At 43.8% G+C, this 23,148-nt stretch overlaps 3 protein-coding genes, 1 long non-coding RNA gene and 1 other non-coding gene across 6 annotated transcripts; 3 read left to right on the top strand and 2 right to left on the bottom strand.

The window, feature by feature from the left end:
• The first annotated feature begins 2,442 nt into the window (after window positions 1–2,442).
• LOC135597611 (AT-hook motif nuclear-localized protein 20-like) lies at window positions 2,443–4,104 on the top strand. 2 transcript variants are annotated; one of them, XM_065090806.1, is made up of 2 exons: window positions 2,443–2,865; window positions 2,961–4,104. In XM_065090806.1, the coding sequence occupies exon 2, from the start codon at window positions 3,099–3,101 to the stop codon at window positions 3,810–3,812; it is 714 nt and encodes a 237-aa protein (XP_064946878.1). In that variant the 5' UTR covers window positions 2,443–2,865; window positions 2,961–3,098; the 3' UTR covers window positions 3,813–4,104. The 2 variants fall into 2 exon arrangements, with proteins under 2 accessions (XP_064946878.1, XP_064946877.1); XM_065090805.1 differs by having other exon boundaries at window positions 2,958–4,104.
• Window positions 4,105–5,571: 1,467 nt separating this feature from the next.
• Window positions 5,572–5,642, bottom strand: TRNAG-GCC (transfer RNA glycine (anticodon GCC)). Its single transcript has one exon. It is a non-coding gene; the product is annotated as a tRNA-Gly (tRNA).
• Window positions 5,643–11,793: 6,151 nt separating this feature from the next.
• Window positions 11,794–14,769, top strand: LOC103972088 (probable protein phosphatase 2C 68). Its single transcript, XM_009386289.3, has 4 exons — window positions 11,794–12,425; window positions 12,505–12,846; window positions 13,088–13,193; window positions 14,187–14,769. The coding sequence occupies exons 1-4, from the start codon at window positions 11,937–11,939 to the stop codon at window positions 14,525–14,527; spliced, it is 1,278 nt and encodes a 425-aa protein (XP_009384564.2). The 5' UTR covers window positions 11,794–11,936; the 3' UTR covers window positions 14,528–14,769.
• A 1,593-nt stretch (window positions 14,770–16,362) lies between these two features.
• On the bottom strand, window positions 16,363–18,233 carry LOC135596655 (uncharacterized). Its single transcript, XM_065088717.1, has 3 exons — window positions 17,880–18,233; window positions 17,261–17,385; window positions 16,363–17,125 (listed from the first exon to the last, which is right to left on the bottom strand). Exons 1-3 carry the CDS (start codon window positions 18,096–18,098, stop codon window positions 16,489–16,491), a joined length of 981 nt encoding a protein of 326 aa, XP_064944789.1. The 5' UTR covers window positions 18,099–18,233; the 3' UTR covers window positions 16,363–16,488.
• Window positions 18,234–19,526: 1,293 nt separating this feature from the next.
• Window positions 19,527–22,917, top strand: LOC108951665 (uncharacterized). The gene is made up of 4 exons (XR_010481332.1): window positions 19,527–20,836; window positions 21,588–21,731; window positions 22,198–22,401; window positions 22,519–22,917. It is a non-coding gene; the product is annotated as an uncharacterized LOC108951665 (long non-coding RNA).
• The last annotated feature ends 231 nt before the right edge of the window (window positions 22,918–23,148 follow it).

The raw sequence follows: 23,148 nt of genomic DNA, 5'->3' as shown, positions 1-23,148 counted from the left end.
AGTTAGAAAACTCGATCTGTGTAAGAAGAAACCTACTACAACGGGAGGTGCATGACAAAATGTGATTGAGATGTGTGAGTTAGGAAAACCCGACCGATATAAAAAAAAAATCCTGAGTCATAGTGGAAGGCATAAGATAAAATGTGTCTGAGGCATGCGAGTTAGAAAACCCGACCCTTGTAAGAAGAAACCTACTATAACGGGAGGCACAAAATAAAATGTGCTCGATGAGTGTAAGTCAAAAAAACTTGACCCACGTAATAAGAAACTTACTACGGTCAAAGGCATATGACAAGATGTACCTGAGGTGTGGAGGTCAGAAAATCCAACATTCTCCTCTACGATGAACAGAGGAGGAGACCGCCTCAATAACGAGTAGAAGAAGAAGGGCAGGTCGATAATGGACCACCGCCGCATCAAGAAACCTAACCCCCTCCTCTGTGACGAATAGAGGAGGAAACCATCTCAGCTCCTCATGCAGCCTACCTTGACGACAAGCAAAAGAAGAGGGGCAGGTCAATGATAGATTGTCGTTAGATCAGGAAACACAACCCCCTCTTCCACTTGAGGCATGGAAATTAGAAAACCTGACCCCCTCCTCGCGATGAATAGAGGAGGAGACAACCTTGACACCACCCGTAGCCCAAGGTATGGAGGTCAGGAAACTTGACTCACTCCATGACGAACAGAGAAGGAGACTACCTCGACACCACCTATGACCCACATCAACTCCTCTCGTAACCTACCTTGACGATGAGCAGAAGAAGAGGGGCGGGTTTGCGATGGACCATCACCAGGTCGAGAAACTAGAACCCTTTCCCCCTAGTGAGCAAAGGAACCCACCTCGCACCACTTATAGCTCATCTTGACAGTGAGTAGAAAAAGAGTGGTAGGTCAATAATAGACCGTCACCCAAGACATGGAGGTCAGGAAGAAATGGGCCCCCTCTGCCTAAGGTGGGTCCTTTGGTGATGGAAGGGGTAAGTCGGTGATAGATTGTCACTAGTAGTGCTTGCACCTCTCGTTTGTTGTCTTTATCGAGCCATGGAGGTTGAGAAACCGACCTCATCATTGTTGACCTCCATGCCCAAAGGAGGGTCGGATTCAAGTTGATAAGGATTGATCTGTTATCGAAGAGGGCTTGTTGGCAAGAAGCAACCTTGTTAATGGACGAAGGTCATCGATTCAAGACATGAGTCAAGTGCCCGCTAACCCTATCAGCATCTACCTAATGTGCGGAGTTAGATGATCAATCAAATAAGCATAAGCTTAACGTGCCAAATGAACTAGACTTTAAACTTATAATCCCTCTTATGAGAGCCCTTGAAGCATGCTTGAAGGGCGAGGGGGACAAATGATAGAAAGAAAACTATCAGCCAATTATCATCCAGCATGTGACCTCCACGTGGTGTTCAAGATAAAAGGAGAAGATGGAGGCCACCCTCCATGCGTCTAGTCACATGGGCATGAGTATAAGATAGGCGATTATGGTCTGCTCTCCCCTTGTTGCTCACATGGATAAGAGACCAAAGGGAAGCTGTTGGAGACGATTAAAGACTACCTTCTCGTATATTATTCTATGAAATATTTTATTTCACTATCACTAAACATAAAAACTTATTTTCAACACAATAAAAATGAGATCACCTTTTTGACCACTCATATCCACACTCATATATCTCGAACTATTAATTTATGCATCGGAGAGATCGAGTTAGGAAACCTTTTCTGACCTAGATTTTTGTATAGGTGATATCTCGGGAGCTTAGAGGCACTTTGGATAACCCCAAGCCAAACCAAATCAAACTGACTAGGCTGTCAACGACTCACTCCCGTAACTCATATAGATACTGATGTGGCACATGTCGAATTGTCCACGTATTATTCTGTTAATTATTTTACTAATTAATTATGACCGATAGGTTTTGACCATAAATATATATTTCTTTTTCTTCAGGACTCTTTTTAGTACTATAAAATCATATCACTTATGTATCAAAGGGATCTAGACGAAAGAATCCAACATCAATCTTACGTAGGCACTACATCAAGAGTTCCACCTCGGTAGATCGAGAGTTCTACTTCGACACTTCAATACCACTTCGGCAATTCAACTTTCGTACACCTTAACTCGGATCAACCTGCTTCCACTTTGGGCTTGAGCTGCTCATATCTTTCCCAGCATTAATTCAACTACAGACTATATGGCCAGTGATGCTATCAAATCTAGAGAATAGTGTTCTTGCAGCAAGATCTATCTACGGTGAGGGATTCGTAGATGGTTTCATAAGAGATTAGTCAGCTTTGGAGACCGACGAAGTCGCTATTTCAATCAAGTGGATATATAGTCACTAGCATATATGCACAAAAAAAACACATCCTTTCCTGCCGTTTCTTCTTCTCTCTCTCTCTCTCTCTCTCTCTCTCTCTCCCTCTCTCTCTCCTCTTCCATGTTCTCTTCTCTTCTCGATGCAACCCATGCCAAGGCACATACCACCCACCCCAGCTCGCACCAACACAAACATCTAAAGAAACTCCCCACCAACATTAAACTACTCCATGTTTTCCTCGGCCACACATCTCTCTGTCCCTCCAAGAGCAGGTCAGGCTTCTCTTTCTCCTCCTGGTGAGTGGCAACATTTGCTTGCTCCCATTCCGTGTAAATCAAAAGAGGAGGAAAAGTACAGACACACGTTACTGACTTCTCCTGCGCATAGATCAGCTTAAGAGCGATGGAGCTGAGAGCTCCTTCTGTTTCGTGTAGATGTTCATTAAGGTCCTTCTTGCATCCTTCCTTCTTCGCGATGTAGGTCAAACTTGTTTCCTGCTTCCTCAATCATATATGTCTCCGATGCTATATGCTTGGTAAGTAAAAGGACTTGCTCGAGCTTAGACTTTTCCTCTCAATTTTCTCCAGAGGAGAACCTTCTTCCTATTCGTTTCTTTTCTGGCATCAGTAGGAGAAGGAAGAGAGAGACCTGAAGCCAGAAGCTCTAGTGCTTTAGACCGAGAAGCTGGCGAACCCTTGGTGGGCAGGTAACCTCGGTCTTCCCGGAGCCGAACCGGCATCCACCGGCCCCAAGAAGCTTGGTGATGGGATGCCCTCTAAGGCGCCCGAGGTCTTCGCCCAAGCCGACGACGAAGACGACCGGCACAACGACGACGACCCCAGAGAAGGAGCGGTGGAGGTCGGCAGCCGTCGCCCTCGCGGGCGGCCCCCTGGATCGAAGAACAAGCCAAAGCCCCCCATTTTCATCACCCGCGACAGCCCCAACGTGCTCCGGAGCCACGTGATGGAGGTCGCGGGCGGCGCCGACGTAGCCGAGTGCATCGCGCAGTTCGCACGCCGCCGGCAGTGCGGCGTCAGCGTGCTCAGCGGCGTCGGTACAGTCGCCAACGTCACCCTTCGACAGCCAGCTGCACCCGGCGCCGTCGTCACCATGCACGGCCGCTTCGAGATCCTGTCGCTGACTGGCACGTTCCTGCCCGGTCCGGCCCTGCCGGGTTCCACCGGCCTGACCGTCTACCTCGCCGGCGAACAGTGCCAGGTGTTGGGGGGCAGCGTCGTGGGGTCGCTCCTCGCCACGGGACCCGTCATGGTAGTCGCCACGACGTTTGGTAATGCCACCTACGAGAGGCTGCCACTCGAGGGGGAAGAGGAGGTCGAGGAGGAGGAAACAGGAGGCGGCGGGGGATTACTGGATCCCTCGTTGCTGAGCATGTACAACCTGCCGCCGAATCTAATACCCGACGGCGGGCAGCTTGCTCACGACGCGATCGCACGTGCGCATGCGCGCCGGCCGCCATACTAGTTAAAGAGAAACCGATGCGAAACGAGGACGAAGGCAAAACCTTCTCCGTGTTACCATGCATGGTTTTGGTGAACACTTATCGGTGTCCTTTTTTAGCTTAACATAGCATACAATTATGTTGCACAATAATCAAAGATCAGAAACTTTGAGTTTGGGAAAGCAGCTGCTTCAAGGCTGTCTCAAGCAAGATATGCAAAGCTGAACCTTCCAAAGCTTCTGCGAGTGTTGCATGAAGTGTTCTACATGAAACTCTGTTGATTCTTATAATTCTCTTCTTATGTTGTTGCTACCAGGAAGATGATGGCTAGGCTGACAATTAAAGTGTGGCGTCACCCTAACCCCCCCCATTGCATATATTTTTTTATATCCACTTGGCTGACTCATGAAAACTGCAAGTTATATATTTTTTTTTCTCTTCCTCCCAATTGTATATGAAGTTGAATACACTTGAAAAGGATGCAACGATATATAAAAGGAGACCTAATTTTCCTTCTTAGTTTCATGAAAACAATTTTGATTATTAACTGTGGATATTCATTGCAGTGGAAGTAAATTTTGTTTGTTCACTGGTAATAATAAGATAGTTATGCTAACAAAGGAAAGGCTTTCTTTGATAAAAAAAAGTCTTAAACCTGATCTTTCTCCAACTAAGATATTGATACAATTATATTCCTTAGGCAAATCAAATCCTTTAACAAAACGAAGAGTGCCACAGAAAAAGAAGATTAGGAAAAGCCAGAGATTGAGGGCAAAAAAATTTCTGCATAATGACCATCAAGATTGATTGCTAAGTAGCTACCTTATTCCCTTTTCTATACTCTAAACATATATCCATATTGATGATTCATTAACTAATTCTCTTGATCACTAAAAATTTATATGCCATATAAATGAAGATAATCAAATGAAGGCTAATGACAATGATTTTAATTCTAATGATGTGGACTAAATTTATCTGCTCGACTAATTTATTACATCAGCCGGTAATGTATACCAGCCTCAAAAGTTTCAGTGCATCATTAGGTGAAACTACGTGTTTTCCATGACTTGTAAAGGCCTCGAGCACTTTCTTTTGATGGTACTTGTTAACGTACGTTATTATATTTGGAATGGTTCCGGTAGATTAGCTGACATATTAAAATCAGAAGCATACATCAGGAACAAGTAAGAGAGAGATTGGCTAACCTCTTAATTCATGATGCTGCAAATGATGGTCTCTCAATGTAGGCGAAGTTGTGATGCATCTCAAGTGATAGGCTAATCTTTTCATCTTTTCTTTTCCCTCACATGAATTTGCAATGCACACAGAAAGCCCCACCTACATCAAGTCAACAAAAACAAATGAGCAGGTCCTCATGAAACTGGTTCTTTATTCACTAGAATATGTCATGAAAGATGCTGCCTCATATTTCTTTATGCATCGATTGAACTGTAGACATGCAATAGAATGATCATTGCTGTCCCACATGGATTCAATTGAAGTACTATATTCGATCCAATATGTCATTAATCAAAGGCAACTTGGATATTACATTCCAATGGTGAATTTTCAAATCCATGCACCCTCTTGGTGGAATCATTGCATCCACTGATAACAAAAAAAACACCTCTTCTTCGTCCGTAACACACATGATTCCCCACACCTTTGTGTCACTTTCCCTCATCAGAATCTGCTACAGCTTGGAAAGATATCCTTGAAACATGTTGCGATAGTAATATATATACAAAGTATCTGAAAACAAAATCTTAAAACACATATTGCACCAGCCGGGAATCGAACCCGGGTCTGTACCGTGGCAGGGTACTATTCAACCACTAGACCACTGGTGCTCGATATATCATCACACTCTCAAATAATTAAATATCTATTTATCAAAAAAATCAGCTACCCACCACTTATGCTCTAAGCATAAGCAGATATTTGACTTAGAATTTAGATGAATATACATGTGACAATCACATCATCATTGAGATGTGATCGTATTCAGAACCATCCATAATGTGTTCAGAATTACATAGAAGAGGGCTAGCTTCGGTCTTTTTGAACCGTTCGTTCATCAATATCGAATGCTACAAGATATGATTCACCAGTATTCTTATAATAAAGGAGTGGGTGGGAGTTGTTTAGTCGTCATGTCCGTTCTCTTTCACACTCGAACAACCATCTTTTCTAAGAGTAATAAATTTACACTTTGTACGGCGAAAAGAATGCAAGCAAACGTGACCACAACCAGTGCCACAATGCCTACGGCCTCGTCAGTACAAAAAAAAAAAAAAAGCATTGATTCCATGACTACTTGTAACTTAGACATGATTCAGATAGAACCCGAAAATTAATGTTGACGTCCCACTGCATGCACTGTTAATATTAGATGCGATGCATCATCTGTAAGTGAATTAATGAGGAAGGTCAACCTTTACGTTTGTAGATGAATACCACAAGGAATAAAATTTCATCCTCAATATAAAAGGTAAAGAAATCAGCAGGAATTTAATTTATCTATAAGCACTCAAAGTTATCTGAATGTGGAGTATCCTAAATTATCTGCAGTGTGGCAAGCAAAAGTTGAATAAGGATCTGTTTGACAACACTACAGCATGATGGCAAGAAAAAGTTCACCAAGATGAATGTCATACTTATGATGGACAACTCAAAAGGGTGAGCTTATGCAAATATATGTATGACAAGCCACACTTTATCAATATACCTTCAGAAAAATCACCTCTTAGGCAAATATATTAATGCTTAGTCATCAGTACTCTTTCAACCTCCAGTATATCCATCAGGAAAAAAAAAGACCCCTCTCTAAGTTCAGAGTTCGGTGAAATAATCGATCGAACCTATGTTTATTAACTTTTTAAAATGTCAGTCAAAAGTTATATCAAGAGAAGTGCTAGTGCTAGAGATAAATTGGATCCATCACCATACGGTTCAAAGTCCTGCCTTTGACTAGTGAATTTAAACGTGCAAGAAGCATCGACCTACTCGACACAGCAGAATAATAAAATAAAACATAGTTTATTTGACTCTTCCATTAATTCTGAAATGAGCTTTATCCTTATCATATCATCAAATAAGTCGAACCATGGATCTCGGCAAGCAACTACACATAACTACCAAAGGTAAAAATTTCCAAAACTAATAAGTTGTTCTTTGTCGACTAGCCATGAAAATGAGTATCAAAGATATTGCATGAAATAAATCTTACGCACTTGCCATTTCAAAAAGGATGTAAGGGCATACTCGAGGCTGCCGTCAATAAAGATTGTTTTCAGATCTACGAATCAATGTATGTAACTGTACTTTTAAATATTTAAAAAGATTATTTCCGTGACTTGAATCTTCGTCTCTCAAGTCACAAAAGAGTAACCATTGTACCAAGGCTCACAATTTCATAAAGACATAGTATAAAATTAAAGTGAATTGAACTACTAAGCATTAGCCTAAAAACCTGGATAGAATGTACCTAAAAAGTGACCGAAAATGACAAAGCCTAATTGAAGAATATTTCATCTTATGTACTTACTCACATTATCACATATTTCTGATATCAATCAATTCAAGGAAATTAACCATTGGCAAAAATGCTCGAGTTATATTACTCAAAATGTGAATATTTTATGATGTAATATTTGAAAGTTTGCATATTCGATGTAGTTTCAATTTAATAGTTTTCATGTTGTGATAATTATTAGATGATGCCAAATGCTGATGCCTTTCTTTCAATAGTTATAGAGCTTTGAGTAATATGGTGTTAGCTAGCAGACTAAGGAACTCCAGAACTAATAATTAGTGGAGCCCTTCATCTGGAAGCCCACACAACCCATTTTGATCACCTCATATTTGTTAGATATCAAGCCATTGAAAAGGAAAAGCATACAGTAGGGTTGCAATAACGGAAGGAACATCTAAGAAAATACTAATCTTTAAAGATGATGACCATCAATTGGCATAATCCTCCCCCCTCCTAAACAGATGTTTTCATGATAAAAAACCGGGAACTCCTCAGTCACTAGCAGCGAATCCTAATAGATATAAGCACCTCTAGAACCAAAGTTGAAACAAGAAATATAGGATTAAGATACATGAGTTCATAGCTAGATTCTGTTCACAAAACACTACTTGAAGAGGTGATGGGCTCATCAAAGGTACAAAAGATGAAAAAGAGAACATCACTATAACTAAAAGATAATGATAGAACTGAACAGTATTTCCCGGACTGCATCCACATAATTCTGGTCACATATCAGCATACTAGCTATATTTGTTTTAGAGATAGTTGTCTTTTGTATTTTTCCATGTGTTAGAACCATTGACTCCACAGTTCGAATGCCAACTAAGAGTACCTAGCATAATGACAAGACATCAACAGGCAAAACCAGTCTGTCGTTAGCACATTTTCATCTCCATAAGAGAACTCTGTCTATGCAACATGATCTATAGGAATAAATGGCTGACGGGAATTGTTTGAAAGAGCATAAAATATCCTACAGTGAAATGCATAAAAGAAGATACCTTGAGTTCCCAATAAGTTAAGCGTTTAGAAGATTTATACTTGGTCAAGATCATATAGGCTTGTTCTTTGATGCCATCACAAAGGCATCTAAGAATCCAACATCAACTAGTCTGGCTTAGAGCTTTTCAAATCTGACTAAATTATGCTAAAATTTAAACACACACACACACACACACACACACACACACACACACACATATATATATATATATATATATATATATATATATATATATATATATATATATATATATATACAATAGCGTTGAGTTTACTACACAAACAACATAATTCTTAAATCACAATCCTCCTATGATGACTGTAGTTCCCAACAAATGCCCCTAATTACAAACTAATGATCATTACTTAGAATTAAAGTAATACATGCCTAAGCCCCAAAAGTTTAATTAGAAACAAGGAGTAAGGTCCTAGCCATAGAGACCTATAATTTACATGTCATATGCTGAATCATGTCATGTGCAAGTGTTGTTGCAGTTAAGATTCTATATACTGGCAAGCATGAGATGTGCCCAATACTCACAAGTGTGCCAAATATCTCATTATGTATCATGACATAACCGCGACCTCAATCAACAGAAGGAGGTTTTGGTAGCAAAAAAGATTAGCTTAATAAACTTACAACCGTTCATGCAAAAATGTATTGTTTTAGATTAGCTTAAGAAGGAAAATAGGGACGTGTCCACTAACCAATTAAGGATGTCAGCAACAGAATATGGAACAAAAAATCATAGCTTCACAAGACAAAAACACATTGAATTGTACGATCAAACAGAGAATTTGAGTCCTGTGAATGATCTGCACCTCTAACAAAAGAAAATACCCTGCTGTATAAACCTAAAAACTCCACACCGAATGAACCTCTTAATAGCCCAAATGCTACTCTTTATCCCATGATTAAAGTCAAGAACAGGTATAGGGAACAGATTTTCTATTATTTCCTACAATAACTTGCCAATTTGCAGAAGGATAGGGGGTCAAGACAATGGACACATATGTATACAACATTTCCTGAGCTTAAAACACATCGGATTGATCGATCAAACATAGGGAATTTGAGTCCTGTGAATGGTCTGCACCTCTAACAAAAGGCAATAACCTCCAGTATAAACCTCGAACTCCACATCGAATGAACCTGAATAGCCCAAATTGCTACCCCCTATCCCATGATTAATACAGTCAATAACGGCCTCGGTTAACAAATTTTCTATTATTTCCTACAATAATTTACATACTTGCAAAAGGCGAATGGGTCAGCACTGGGCAAACCCTAAGCATTTAGGGATTCTTTGCTCCTTGGAGCTGCAGTTGCGGTGCTTATCTGGTCACCTTTTCGCTCTTTTATGTTGCTAACTCTCCCAGAGGCATAAAGTCGATGATGCTACACTTATTGGTTCGCCTTTTACTTTTCAGTCGCTAGGGTTACTCAATGAAACGAAAAGCACGATCACAATGAAGAAAATGGACTCTATAGTGGACGCCCGTATGGATGATCGATCATACAAGAAACGACCGAGAAAGAGTCCAAGGAAGCATCATCCGGAAATTCCCAAGGATTGCGACGTGGAAAAGCACCATAACACTATATATTGATTGATTCAAAAGGCGAGGTAGGGATGGAAAATCGAACCTCGAAGAACTCAAATCCCGAACGAATGGCGGCGCTGTCCCTTGACGGCGCGTATGAGGAGGAGGAAAGAACGGTAGGTCTTCGATGGTAACGGAGGGAACAATGGCTTTGACATCAAGAAAGAAGCGACCGGTAACGCCCGGAGAAACGATCCGGCAGCGTTACGTCAGCCACTCTCCGATTAATATTATTTATAGACTATGAATGTACGTATTGTATTCGTAAAATTATACGATGTGTAAAGATATATATATTTATAATAAAACCATGGCAAATCAAACCCAATGAGTCCAATGTCACGGATACAATGAACTCAATGAGCCCATAAAACCGAAGCCCGTTCTCGGAAACCGCCAGCTTAAGCCACGTCATCCACCCTCGACGTGGTTGTTGGCATGCATGATTCGAAAAAGATATTTAGACGGTATTCTCGATCAAAATTAATATTAATTTATTAGATATTCTAAGGGAAACAAATCCACTTTTGACCGGAGGCTTCTTTAAATCTTCATCATCAAGTAACAAAAAGGAGTGATAAGTTCGAGCGCCACCACGATGTGGCGATCACGAAGCCACCCAACATCTGAACAACACTTGGCGTTTACGACTTTGCGATGGCAAATTCGATGCTACCCAATTGTGGACATGACAGATGGCGACCCGACAACTCAACCTTTTTGATGTGGACCGAATCATTGGATTCAAAGATCCCGTGGCCATTGCCATCAGCAGATGTTGTACACGTGTTCTGCCGATAGGCACCTCAACATAAAGAACGAGGTAAGTGGCCAACCTTTCTTTTGCTTGACCAGCGGAAGTCGATGCTGTAATGTAATGGATTAGTATTGATCTTTTAGAGTGATTACGCGCCATGGACGCGTGTGCTAATAAGATCGGGATTACGTGGGTGACTGCTGTCAGCGTCACGTTGGCATCCTCATCTGTATTCGAGTGTGACATCAACTGTTTCTGTGATTTTGCTAAAAGAGCAGAAAACTAAAAGAGGGTGGAAACACAAAGCAAGAATACGTACGTCCCGATCTCTTTCGACGCGTATACGCCACGTCCTCCTGCGTGGGGCCGGCCGTCCCGGTCGCAGGGAAACGCGACACCTTTTAAAGGAAGCGGTCGGGAGGAAAGCGAGGGGGATTGGAAAAGTGAGGCGCGGGGCCGGCCGGACCCGCGTCGTGGAGCTCCGCCATTGGACGCCTCGTGTGAACACCGCCGCGCTCGCACCACACGCGTCGCTCATCCGACGGCAGTCGGACCCTCGTAGTGTCCTCTCGCCGTTGGCCGCACGAACTACTTTTTAACTTTTATTTCCTCTTTTGTTTTGTTGAAACTCCGCTTCTTTTGTCGAGTTGCGGAGACTTCTGAGATGCTCGCGACGCATGTCGTTCCTCTGTATTATTCTATCGCTTACGTGCGCCATGGAACGGCATCGTGTGAAGAAGGCGACGGCAGAGACACGCGTTACGACAACCATCCGTCGCTGATCACCGCGTCCGACCCAATTGATGCTGTCACTAAAACGATAGCCTGATGGAATCCTGTAACGGTGTTTTGTGAGCTTAAAATAAATTAGGATAACGCCGTACGTTTTTCCTACAATTTGGGATGTTAATGTTCTCGACACGAATTGCGTTATATTGGTGGGACACGTCGTAAACGGAACGGTCCTCTGAGAGGTCACGACGACTACGCCTAACCTGGTACACGTATCAGTACATCGCTATCGGTGACTGCCACATCGAGCTTCCTGCGACGAGAAGCACAGCGAACAGCTTTCTCTCGCGAATTTAATCACCTCGTGCATTTAAGGATGACCTCCTTTCTTCTGGCCTAAGTGCGTCCCCTCCCAGTCCTACAAACAGAGACAACCCACCTACGGGAGATGATCGACGGCTGGGCTCAGATCTCGACGCCGCCCTCCATCCCTCACGCCGATCCCAGCGGTTAATGGCCGTCGCCTGCCTGGAGATGGCTGGCGAAGGTGACACACCCGAGAAATGCCGCGGTGCGCGGCGCCGACGGATCGAGATGTGCCAATTCGTGTCTGCCGCCGAAGGCGCCTCCCCCCCTAGTTCGAGGAGGACGGGGAAGCGGCAGGAGGCCTTCCGGGAGTCGGAGCCCCTCGAAGGACAGACCGCCGGTAACGAAGCCCCTCTTCCTACCCCGCCGGCGAACTCGTCTTTGGTCACGACCTCGTCATCGTCCCCTTCCACAGTCTCGGCATCCGGCGGAGAACCTGGCCTTCCAGAGATCGCGTCGAGTTCTCGGTCGGCGCCTGCGGTTGTGGAACCCTCGGTGGCGTACGGGATTATATCACTGACCGGACGGTCGAGGGAGATGGAGGACGCCGTCTCGGTCTGGCCGGGTTTTTTCCGGCCCCAAGGCAGCGGACCGCTCCATTTCTTCGCCGTCTTCGACGGCCACGGCGGCTACCACGTAAATCTCGCAGCTCCAAATAGGTTCTTCGTCTTCTAATCGTCATTTACGGGTGATCTTGACCGTTCTCGCGGCGCAGGTCGCAGCACTGTGTAAGGACTGGATGCATGTGCTGCTGGCGGAAGAGCTCGGCCGGGAGATGGCCGCAGCAACGGAGGAGGAGGACATGGCTCGGACGAGGGCTGCGGTGGGACGGAGCTTCGCACGGATGGACGAGCTGGCGCTAGCGGCCTGCGCGTGCGGTAAGATAGGGTTGCCGCCCTGCGGCTGCGAGCGGTCGGGGATCGAGTCGGAGATCGTCGGTTCGACGGCGGTGGTGGCGCTTGTCGGTGTGGACCGGGTCGTTGTGGCCAACTGCGGGGACTCGCGGGCGGTGCTCAGCCGCGGCGGCCAAGCGGTGCCGCTTTCCTCCGACCACAAGGTCAGTTTAGTGGCACCCCCTGTAATTGTTTACGGTTACGAAGGGGCATTTCCTTCCGTGCAATTCTCGGTGGCACGTGATCAGGGTGGTGGTATTGGGAAGCGGTGCTCTAACCGATCCCTTCTCGGTGCGACGCGTGTGGTCTTGATGTATGCGTGTCGAATCGAGAATTTGATACTGCAACGCTAACACGATGTATTAGGCGACCTTAAAAGACGGCTAATACTAATTTATTTGGCAGCCGGACCGGCCTGATGAGCTGGCGAGAATAGAAGCGGCGGGCGGGCGGGTGATATATTTGAATGGCGCTCGCGTCCATGGCATGCTCGCCATGTCACGGGCGTTAGGTTTGATTTCTCCTGCGATCTCATCTTCTTACCTTGAACCAATAGACTAAGTACGTCTGCACTAAATCTTGGTTGATTGCTTTCGTATGACATGATCCATCTGCTGATAACTTGTTATAACTCTTCCAAACGTTGATGAATCAAACAACTTTAGCGAGTATAACTTGATGCGACAAAAGGAAGAACTACTGGATTGCAGATTGCTGTTGCAATTTGGATTTCTTTGTCATCTTCATATATGCTTGTCGTAGCTGGTGTTAAAGTTTTCAGCAACGCATGCCATGAGGGAGAGTTTGCTAATTAATGCATGATTGGAAGAATTAATCAAAGTTTCGTTTTTGAGAATTCCCTAGAAATTGGAAATGCTATTTATGTGAACTTCTCTCCTGACATCTTTCAGGTGTCAGCTATGGTGAGGTTACTTTTTAAATTGTAGATCATATCCCTTTTATTGGGCTAAGTTTTTAGATGAATTAATGGTATTCGAAAATTTAAAATAATATCCAAGCAGAAGGTCTTATGTTTAATTTTTATTCAGGCTATTAAAAATTAAAGTTGCTATTAATTCATATTAACTTTCTCTCAGGTTGCTTGTGCTGGTTGAGCCTTCTGTGACCCCCATATGTGTTTAGATTATTTACTCTCAATAATCTGTATTCCTTTTGCTTTTCATGCAGTTTTCACGGTTTATAATGCATTTCACTTGACATGTTACTGTTAAGAACGAGCAATCAACAATGCCAACTATTGACTGAATCATGTTACTTGTTGCATCTTTAGGCCTTCTATTTCCAGAGAAAGAAATGATTGGCTTCACTAAAGCTTCTAATCAATTATAACAAGAGTTTCTTTCTTTTATCTCTCCTTTTGGGTTATATAGTGTAAATTATAGGTGTTGAGGTTCTATTTGTGATCAGTACTATTGATCACCAGGCACATTTCTGTAGGAGTAGTATCCATTTTAGCAATAGCTGTTTGACTGCACCATCGCAGGTGACAAGTACTTGAAACCCTTCGTGATATCCGAACCGGAGATATGCGTGGTGGAGAGAACAGCCGAGGACGAGTGCCTAATCATGGCCAGCGACGGGCTGTGGGACGTGCTGCCCAACGACGTAGCATGTGACGTGGCTCGACGGTGCTTGGAAGAAGCAGACCGATCAAGTGGCGCCGAAGATGTCGATGGCGGGGCCGCGACTGCTGGTGGACGAGAGCAAGAACAAGCATCCGACGCGCGGTGCTCTCTGGCGGCGGTGCTGTTAGCCAGGCTTGCACTGGCGAGGAGAAGCGCGGACAACATAAGCGTGATTGTGATCGATTTGAGGAGGAAGTGAAAGATAGTCCGATTACAGACATTGTTGTTTGTTTGTACGAACAGTGTTGTGACGACTGAAAGGAAGGGATGTGTTGAAGGGATCCCTCGACAAGCTAAGCTATGTGTTGTAGGGATATATGATGTTGTACAGGCAATGTGGGTACGAAGGCAAATGGCATCAAGCAATGCTTTGTTTCTGCCAATTTGATAGTGTGTTGTATTTTGCTTTTATATAACCACATCTTGCAAATCTATTCTATCTGATTTGTGTGTGTGGTATTGGGGTGTCATACAAAATCAAATTCGCTTTCAAAATTTATTTAAAATGATAAATAATTTTATTTTTACATTCTAACGTAGGATTTTGTGTTTATTTATTAGTATGATTTTGTACAGAAAATAAATATAAAACTTATTAATTATAATAATATTTGTATTATGCATTTGTCTTGAAATTTATTATTATTATTATTATTGTAAAACCGATCTTGAATTGTGCCACACATTGGTTTAATCGGTTCGATATGGGACAAACAATTCAAGAAGGGCAGGAGAGAGAGAGAGAGATTGGTCCCAACTCTGATCAGAGGAAGGAACAAGACCTTTAGCTCCGAAGCTGTTGGGATTGGCGAGAGGTCAACCCCACCCCCACTTCCTTCTCTTCCAGTAGCTGCTTGGTATCCGCATTGGTGTTCGCCGCCGCTGGAGACGTGGGAGACGGAGGGGTCGGCTCCCACCGCGGCTGCCGGGGTGGTGGGCTGCCAGGTCCACTGCTCGCCGTGGGATGTGATGGCTGGTCTCCACCTTCCTCAGGTTCGAACAATGCCTCCGCTTTTCTCTGTATCAACCTAATAAACATCTACTCGTCGTCTCTGCGGGATTCCTTAATTCCGCTGCTCCTTTCTTCACGTCCGTTTCTGTACTTCATTCGTTCCTCTTGTCATCTGAAGATTAGAAAGAATCCACGATCAATCAGAAGATGTTGAATCGTGTAGATTCCAGATTTCGCCTTCCGGCCATTTGACGGATTTATGATATGATTTTTATTGTTAATTAGTGGGATGTGATGGAGCATCGTTATGGTTTCTAGGGCTGTGGCGAGGGCCGAGGAGCATGGATCATGGAGGGAGGAAACCCTAGATCCATCGGGGTCTCCATCCGACCTTGTCATTTGTTTTAAGGGTCATATCCGTCCTTCCGTGTTCCATTCTTTTTTACCTCCTCTCCTCGCACCTTAACACTCTCTTTTTCGGGACTCGAATCGTCATTACTGGGAACTGGCTACTGGCTGGGGCTTCTGTACGTTCCTGCCGCTGCAGAAAGCGGAGGATGGAGATGCGGCACCCCAGCAGAGGCCATCAAAGTCGAGGAAGACGACGAGCGTGAGGGAGGGCATCACGGGAAGTGGCATCTCGGTCAAAGACGAGCCCTTGTCGCCGGAACAACCTCGTGGAAGCTCAAAACACGACTCTGCCGCAGAAGTTTCTACAGCAGCGTATCCGATTTTATAAGCGAGGGGAAGGAGAAGGCAAAGCAGACAAAAAAAGATGACGAGGAAGGCGAAGGAAGAGGTCCAACCGATGCAAGAAGAGCGACCGTAAGGGTTGGCTCTGTAAAGAGGTTGGCACACCACCCGCACTCGCCATGCCACCACCACCTCCTCCAGCTCCTCTCCTCAGCTGTAATGGCGCCGTTGCGGCTAGTGAAGAAGAAGATGCGAGAGAGAATCCAATTTCTACCAGCAGCCACGATGATGCTGACGACGAGGAGGGTCAAGAATGCCTTCACGACAGAAGATGGGTGTGACGCAGTCATCAAGAAGCACATCAGGTATCCGTCGAAAAGTGATGACGGGCCGAACCAGACCCAAGCCCGGCCCATGCAACACGACCAAACAAAATGGCAATTCTTAGACGTGCAAACCATGCAATATCCGTGTTTAGCAAACACATTACGACAACAGCAACCAAAAGATACATATCAAAGTAAGGACTTGAGAGACCGAGCCTTCATCCTCTTCCTCCCTCTCTTCCTGTGGCTCCTCTTGCTCCCCTCCCTATCCCTCCCGCTGTTGTCACCCTTGTCTTCGTCACTGTTCTCCTCGTTCTCGCCAGCCATTGCGGGGGCGTCCGCATCGCACCCGTTGCCGGATTTCAAAATCTCCTTCCCGTCTTCTTGTTCTTCTTCTTCTTCATCATCATCATCATCGGTAGCCTGACGACTTCTCGTCTTTGCTCGCCAAGGGCCGAAGCCTGAATAGTAATAGTACATGTTGGAATCGGCTCCAGCCGTGTTGGTCTTCTTCTGTCTACGGCTCACGCCGCCTTGGCATTCGCTGGGTGGTGATTCCGCAGCCTTGCCATGACCGGGGCTGCAGGTGTAGGAGCGGAGCTGGGTGAGATGGTAATTGCATAGCGAGTGCGGGCGGTGCGCCGGCCGCTTACAGTGCCAACCTTTGCCGTCGCTCTTCTTGCAGCTCAGAGAGGCCTCCGTAGCCGCAACTCCGCCTTTTGTTTGGAGGACATTGCCTTTCTTCTTCTTCTTCGTCATCTTTGCCCCGTCCTTCTTCCGTGCTTTCTCTTCTACCTTATCCCCCGACCACTTCATGCTTGCTTCCCTGCCAGAAGAAGCATCGGCTTCCGGCATGAGAATCTACAGCTGCACTGCGCCGCTTTTCCAAATGGTTTGGGGAGCCGAGCACAGGAGAAAGGCGAGGGGGAGGAAGAGTACAAGGGCTAGGTTTGATGCTTACCTCTTGAGAACGCAGGATACTGCAGCGGCATCATATTTGATTCGATTTCCAGGATTGCCCCTCGGCTCGCCCACTTCAGCTTTCACGCCATTTCCCAGAATGCCCCCGTCGTCCTCCTCTTCTTCCTGCCATCGGTGTCAGGTCGAATCCCCGTCGAACCGGGAACAAAAATCCGCAGACAAAGAAAGAAAGAAAGTCGAAAACTTGATCGGAGCGACTGCGTAGGACTTGGGAGTGCTCTATTGTGATCGATCGAGCAACTAGGGTTTCCATGTCTCTGAATTAATGTCCTCTTCTTTCTCGAATCGAAAGCGGAGCTTCCGCAAATAAATACCAGCAGAAGATGCAGAAAGGCAACTGGCATTGCCTCCCGACATCGACTACTGTTCCACTACTCGCAACCGGATTTATTTCGAGCATTAGTGGAGACGGGGAGCAAGAAGGAACAAAAAACCCTAACTGTTGGAGGAAGCATCACCTTCTCGAGAAAATGCGAGGAGTAGGACAATAGGCCGCAAATAATTGAAATTTAGGGTTTCCAAGCTGATTCAGAAGCCGAAAGGAAGGGGTTTTGAATCCAAAGGAAAGAGACAAAGAAGGTTGGAAGGGTGGATCTTACCGGATCACACGCAGCTATGAGCTCGAGGCACATCGGATCATCCCATGGGGACCGGTTCAACTCGCAGAGGAGGCCCGCGGCGGCGGAGGAAGAAGACGCCTCGGAGTCCCACGACAACGTCCGGGGCGGCGGCGAGGAGTTGAGCCCGGCAGTGAGTCGAGAAGGAGAGCCGGCGCGCCGCGTGCCCAACAGCTGGGAGGCGCATTTCCGAATCCGCATGGCCGATCGACAGCCGCCGAGCTGATTGCAGAAGGAGGGAGCACGGATTTGGGCGGCGCGGCAGGAAGCAGTCGGGTGTGGTTATGGCTTCCTTCCCTCTCTCTCTCTCTCTCTCTCTCTCTCTCTCTCGCTCGCTCGCTCGCTCTCTCGATCCCTGGAATACTTCTCTTTTACTATTAATCTATTAGGCTTTTCCATCTCAAACGATGATTTGTTAGACCAACACCTGCCCTATATTTACCCAAGCCAACACCTGTCTGTTGATTGAACTACGGCACCGGGACCCATTCGTAGGTCATCCTTTTTTAGGGTGCTGGCTAAGTGGGGTAAAGTGCAGACAGATGCAGAGATTTTCTAATGCATGATGGAAGGGAAGTTTTCTTTACCGGAATGCCCACAGGACTTGTCTCAAACTACGAGATTGCCCTCCCTCCCTCCTCGCGATGCCAGATAGGATCGTAGGATGCCGTACAATATGCGAGTTCATTAGTAGCGGTGGCTCGAGGACGCCAGTTTATGGGTTTGTGCTGAGCTCGTCGGCCCATCGTATGGTATGACGGTAATTGTTGGCCGGAAAGCAGCCCATCAGTCGTGTGTGTGTCCTCAGTTGGATTGGGTGGCACCTGCAACCGAACAGGTGAGACAAAGTGAGAGCTCATGGCCACATAAGATAGAATGATAAATGTTTGGATTTGGTGATAAAAATCCTAAAAAGTTCAGACATTAAGAAAGAATTTAATATATATCACCTTTAACCTACCTAATACTTATTATTATTATCGTATTTTCCTAAACAATCCGAAATGGATGATACGTACCGGTCCGAGAGTTGATCAAGACGATGACTAACCAGTCAAATAACAATTATAGGTAAGAAAAATCATTTAACATAATTTATTTGTTTAGGCAGAGGTGATCCAAACATATGTAAATAAGTAATTTGCAAATGCAGATTTTTTGAGGAAATTTTTGTTTATCACATTTATTGCTTTCATGTACATATGTGTGTATATATATATATATATATATATATATATATATATATATATATATATATATATATATATATATATATATTCTCTATACAAACATTAGAACATAAATAAACTATGCTGTATGCAACTAATTACCAACCACCAAATGGGCAAATATAATCTTAATTTATGCTTTAGGATACTTTGTGGTTAAATTGAAAAAAAAAAAGATTTTTTTTTTGCAAAAATAAGCTATCAAAATTATTTTTCGATATAATTTACACTTTGATATTCGTTTGTTTTTCTTATGAAATGGTTTTTTTTTCGAATAAGAATTAAATATTTGCACATTATTATTATTTTTTATACCGTAATCTGAAAAAGAAAATGAGGTTTTGTCGCAAAGCATCGTATTTTTAAGGTTTTCTAATATTCAAAATACCGATCATTTCTTACCACATGAAAAAAGGGGTAATGTTGATTCTTGCTTTTATAAGAGAAGAGTTGCTGTCACTGCTGAGAATTAAGCGTCGTGTGGGGTTTTCGCATGAGCTGCTCGTCGGCGACTGCGACATGCGCGTGGGTTCTGGTTTCCTTGCATCCGCACGGCATTTGTTCGATGGTATGTCCAAGAGAATCATTGTTCCTTTTAGAATATACTGGTGTGGCGATTTCACGTCTCCGACGCTGTGTCGTTCTCCAATCAGTTTGCTAGCTTCTGGCAAACTAGGTTTTGGTGATTCATTATGAATGGATTCGGTTTTTCAGTGCTTATCTAACAGAGAAATACTAGTCTCGTCAAAGCTTGACTGCATAACGTCACTACGCTTTCTTGGATTATGTCCTGTCTTGTTCGGGGAGCAATTGGTTGTCTGACTGTTAAGTCTGGCTGCCCTTATCGATGTATCCAAAATGTCGTTTCCTCAAAGGATACTTTGATGGGATCATTTTGAAAGACTTGGTGTTGTTGGGATTTAGAAGGCAGCCTCATTGCCTGGTTGTGAAATTGGCTCTTGATACTGATGTAGTTGGAATGCATTGTGATAGATGATGCTCGCCAGGTTTTCGATGGAATGGTTGCTAGAGACGTTGTCTGTTACAATGTTATAATGTAGGTTATGAGACTTGATGAATCAACACTTGCTAGTTATCTCAGCTCCTGTGCCGCTGTGGCAGCAATCAGTGAGGGTATAGATGTGCATGGTTATGGTGTAAAAATGCAGGTTTGAAGCTTCTGTGTGGATTGAAAATTTCTTTATTATTGCTTATGAGGATCCACAATGCACCCATGCATATCTTTGATATATACACCTGTTTTGGTGGACTAGTTTTCGCTGATATTCTTACACCTATATTGGATTAGCTATTCATACAACAAACATGTTAGCCCTACAGAATTGTATTATCCATGCTTCCTCGCTGCATGCAGTCATGCTGGGCTTGTAGATGACCACACAATTTCAGTTCTATGATGATAATGGATTATCAAATGTATCCAAGATCAGAATAGTCTGCTTTGTCTAGCTGATCTACTTGGTAGAGCTAATATGCCGTGTCAGCCTGATGAAAATATTCTTGGAGGCATCATATCTGTATGGAGGCAAAACAAATCAGTGAATTATATGCTCTTGTCAAAAATCTATGTAGCTGAAGCTTGTTGGGAGGATTTGCAAAGGGTGAGGATGAGGTATATCTGTGGCATCGAGATGCCAGGCTCTAGTTGGATTGAGATTGGCAGCACAGTTCACATATTTGTCTCAGTTTGTAAGTCACATTTACAAACCCTATAACTGTATACATGTTGGGAATTATTTGCGTAATGGAGATGGAAAGTTACATTTTAATGCATTCATGAATGAGGAGCTACAGGACTGATTTAGAGCTAATTTTTTTCCAGTTATCTCTGCTTTAATGTTGAGCATGATATCATTGAACAAAGCTTTCTGGGTTCATCCCACTACAGTTGCTGCATTTTTTTCTTCAGAAGTTAGCTAAGCTTTCTTGAAGCTTCTTTTGGTAGCCATGTGTGCAGTAGCCAGTTTTCATGTTCATGAAGTAGGTAGTAACTGGCTTATGTTACGCTAGCTTTTGCCACTCGAAGTTGCATTGCAACACATGAAGAGATTTCTGATCTGTAAATCTTGCAAAGTTCTATGTTTGTTAGATCATTCATTTTAAAATGAATGCTCAGGGTTAATTTTTGTCATGACATCGGTCGCATACTATAGCCACTTGCCTTTTGTTGTAGCATAGATGTTGCTATTCTACGCAAACTCAACAACAAAAATCCTGTTGAGCAATCTAAGTAATTATTTATATTAGACTTGTTCTGGCTCTTTTTTCCATTATCTTGTTAAAAATGGTAGTGCTTCTCTATCGTCCTTTGGAGGATATTTTCTTTGTTTCTTTCAGATCTCAGGTTGTGTTTTTCATCAAACTTATCATCAATCAGGCCAGAGAACCTTTTGGAAAAATAATATACTTCTCCTGAATTTGTGGCATGCATATGATCCAGGTCGGGCTCAGCATCTCGTCGGCGGGAACCAGGATTATTATGATTCTTTCTTGAATATTTTCAAAGAGGCATGGATGTTATAGGCCACTTTGGCAATAGCAGAGTTGATTGCCTTCTCCCATCTCCTAAAGCTGCAAAAACAAGGTCAGTTCGAAAATCTCAGATGAACTCATACTTTACTGCCAAAGTAAATATCCACGACAATTACTATTCACCATGTATAACTCCATAAGGGTTAGTATCCCTGTGATCATGCAATCGACTAATCATTTTGCATATTGGTTGTTTATTTGTTCCTGTGCTTGTTGTTTCATGAATGATTGTCACGAAATACTCACCTTTGTACGGTATTGTGACACCAACATGTTATGTTCTAGAATTTGCAAAATCTACTTGTCACGAAGGAAGCTTCACTCTATTGCACAAGGTAATTTTATTCCCTTGATGGCCTTATTGTGCAATAATATATCTCAAAGCTTCCTGATCTCTTGTCATTGTTACACCACTTACCACTTAGCTTCTTTCTTTCTTGATGGACATTAGGCCATTCATGTTAGATCGTTGCGCCTTAAATGTGAATGACTTTTTTGCATTTTGATGCTCCTTCAAGGCACTCACATGAGACTTCAAATAATCTTCCTCGGGATAGAGATTAGAATGGTTACTTTGAAACTTGGTGAGACTTCATCTGAGGGATACGGAGCATATCAGAATTGTCGATACATCTCATGGTGAAAAGATGAAGCATCGAGTGGCGCACTCAAATTTTGGTGGTGAATTCTGCCTTCTGGTAGACTCGGCCATGCGTTCCAAGGTCGGTCAGTTTTCATGAGATCTTTTTACTGCCCATCGGTGTAAAAATCTTGGTGCTGGGAAACTGCAATTTTTGGTAAGAGTCTTAATGGTGCACATCTTTGCTTCGTGGCTGCAGTGTCGCTCGATACAAGGAGGGAAGACCACGCGAGGGGGAGTAATTTTTCACCTCACTTGAGAATGCAGGGACAGCGATAACTGCAGGTATCGAAGCTTTTAATAGTTATCCTATTTGTCGTACAGTAGCAAACGCAAACATTTAATGTCTTTGGTGAAAGAGTAACGACTCATAGTGGTAGTCAATGGAAGTTATATTTTAACACGAGAATTCGAACCTCAAATCAAGGAATCCAATTTCAATTATCGGTTTCATGACCGGACAGGTACGAATTCATCCATTGTATGATTAAAAGAATATATGGTACCATCCAAGGATGGCCCGAATCTCGATTTAGGTACAAACCGATGCTTACGATTTTTATTTCTTTGCCTATGTTTCCAACGAGAAGGACAACTTTGCAACAGGCTCACAAGTAAAAAGCTTGTCCCTGCAATTTACCGTTGTACCTCCTGCTTACATAGACCATGGAACCACTCACTACATCACATCAGATCAAGTCCTCAACTGAGCAATTCAATGGCGCGACGAAACAAAAGCAGAATCCAGTTTGATCTCACTTTTTATCTGCTTCTGCTGATGCTGGTGGTGGCGCAGGCAGGCAGGGCGGGCCTTATCCAATGGTGAGTG

Source organism: Musa acuminata, chromosome BXJ1-11, assembly GCF_036884655.1.
Source record: "Musa acuminata AAA Group cultivar baxijiao chromosome BXJ1-11, Cavendish_Baxijiao_AAA, whole genome shotgun sequence".
Lineage (NCBI taxonomy): Eukaryota > Viridiplantae > Streptophyta > Magnoliopsida > Zingiberales > Musaceae > Musa > Musa acuminata.
The sequence above is the reverse complement of the archived record's forward strand: the minus strand, read 5'-3'. Positions and strand labels throughout refer to the sequence as shown.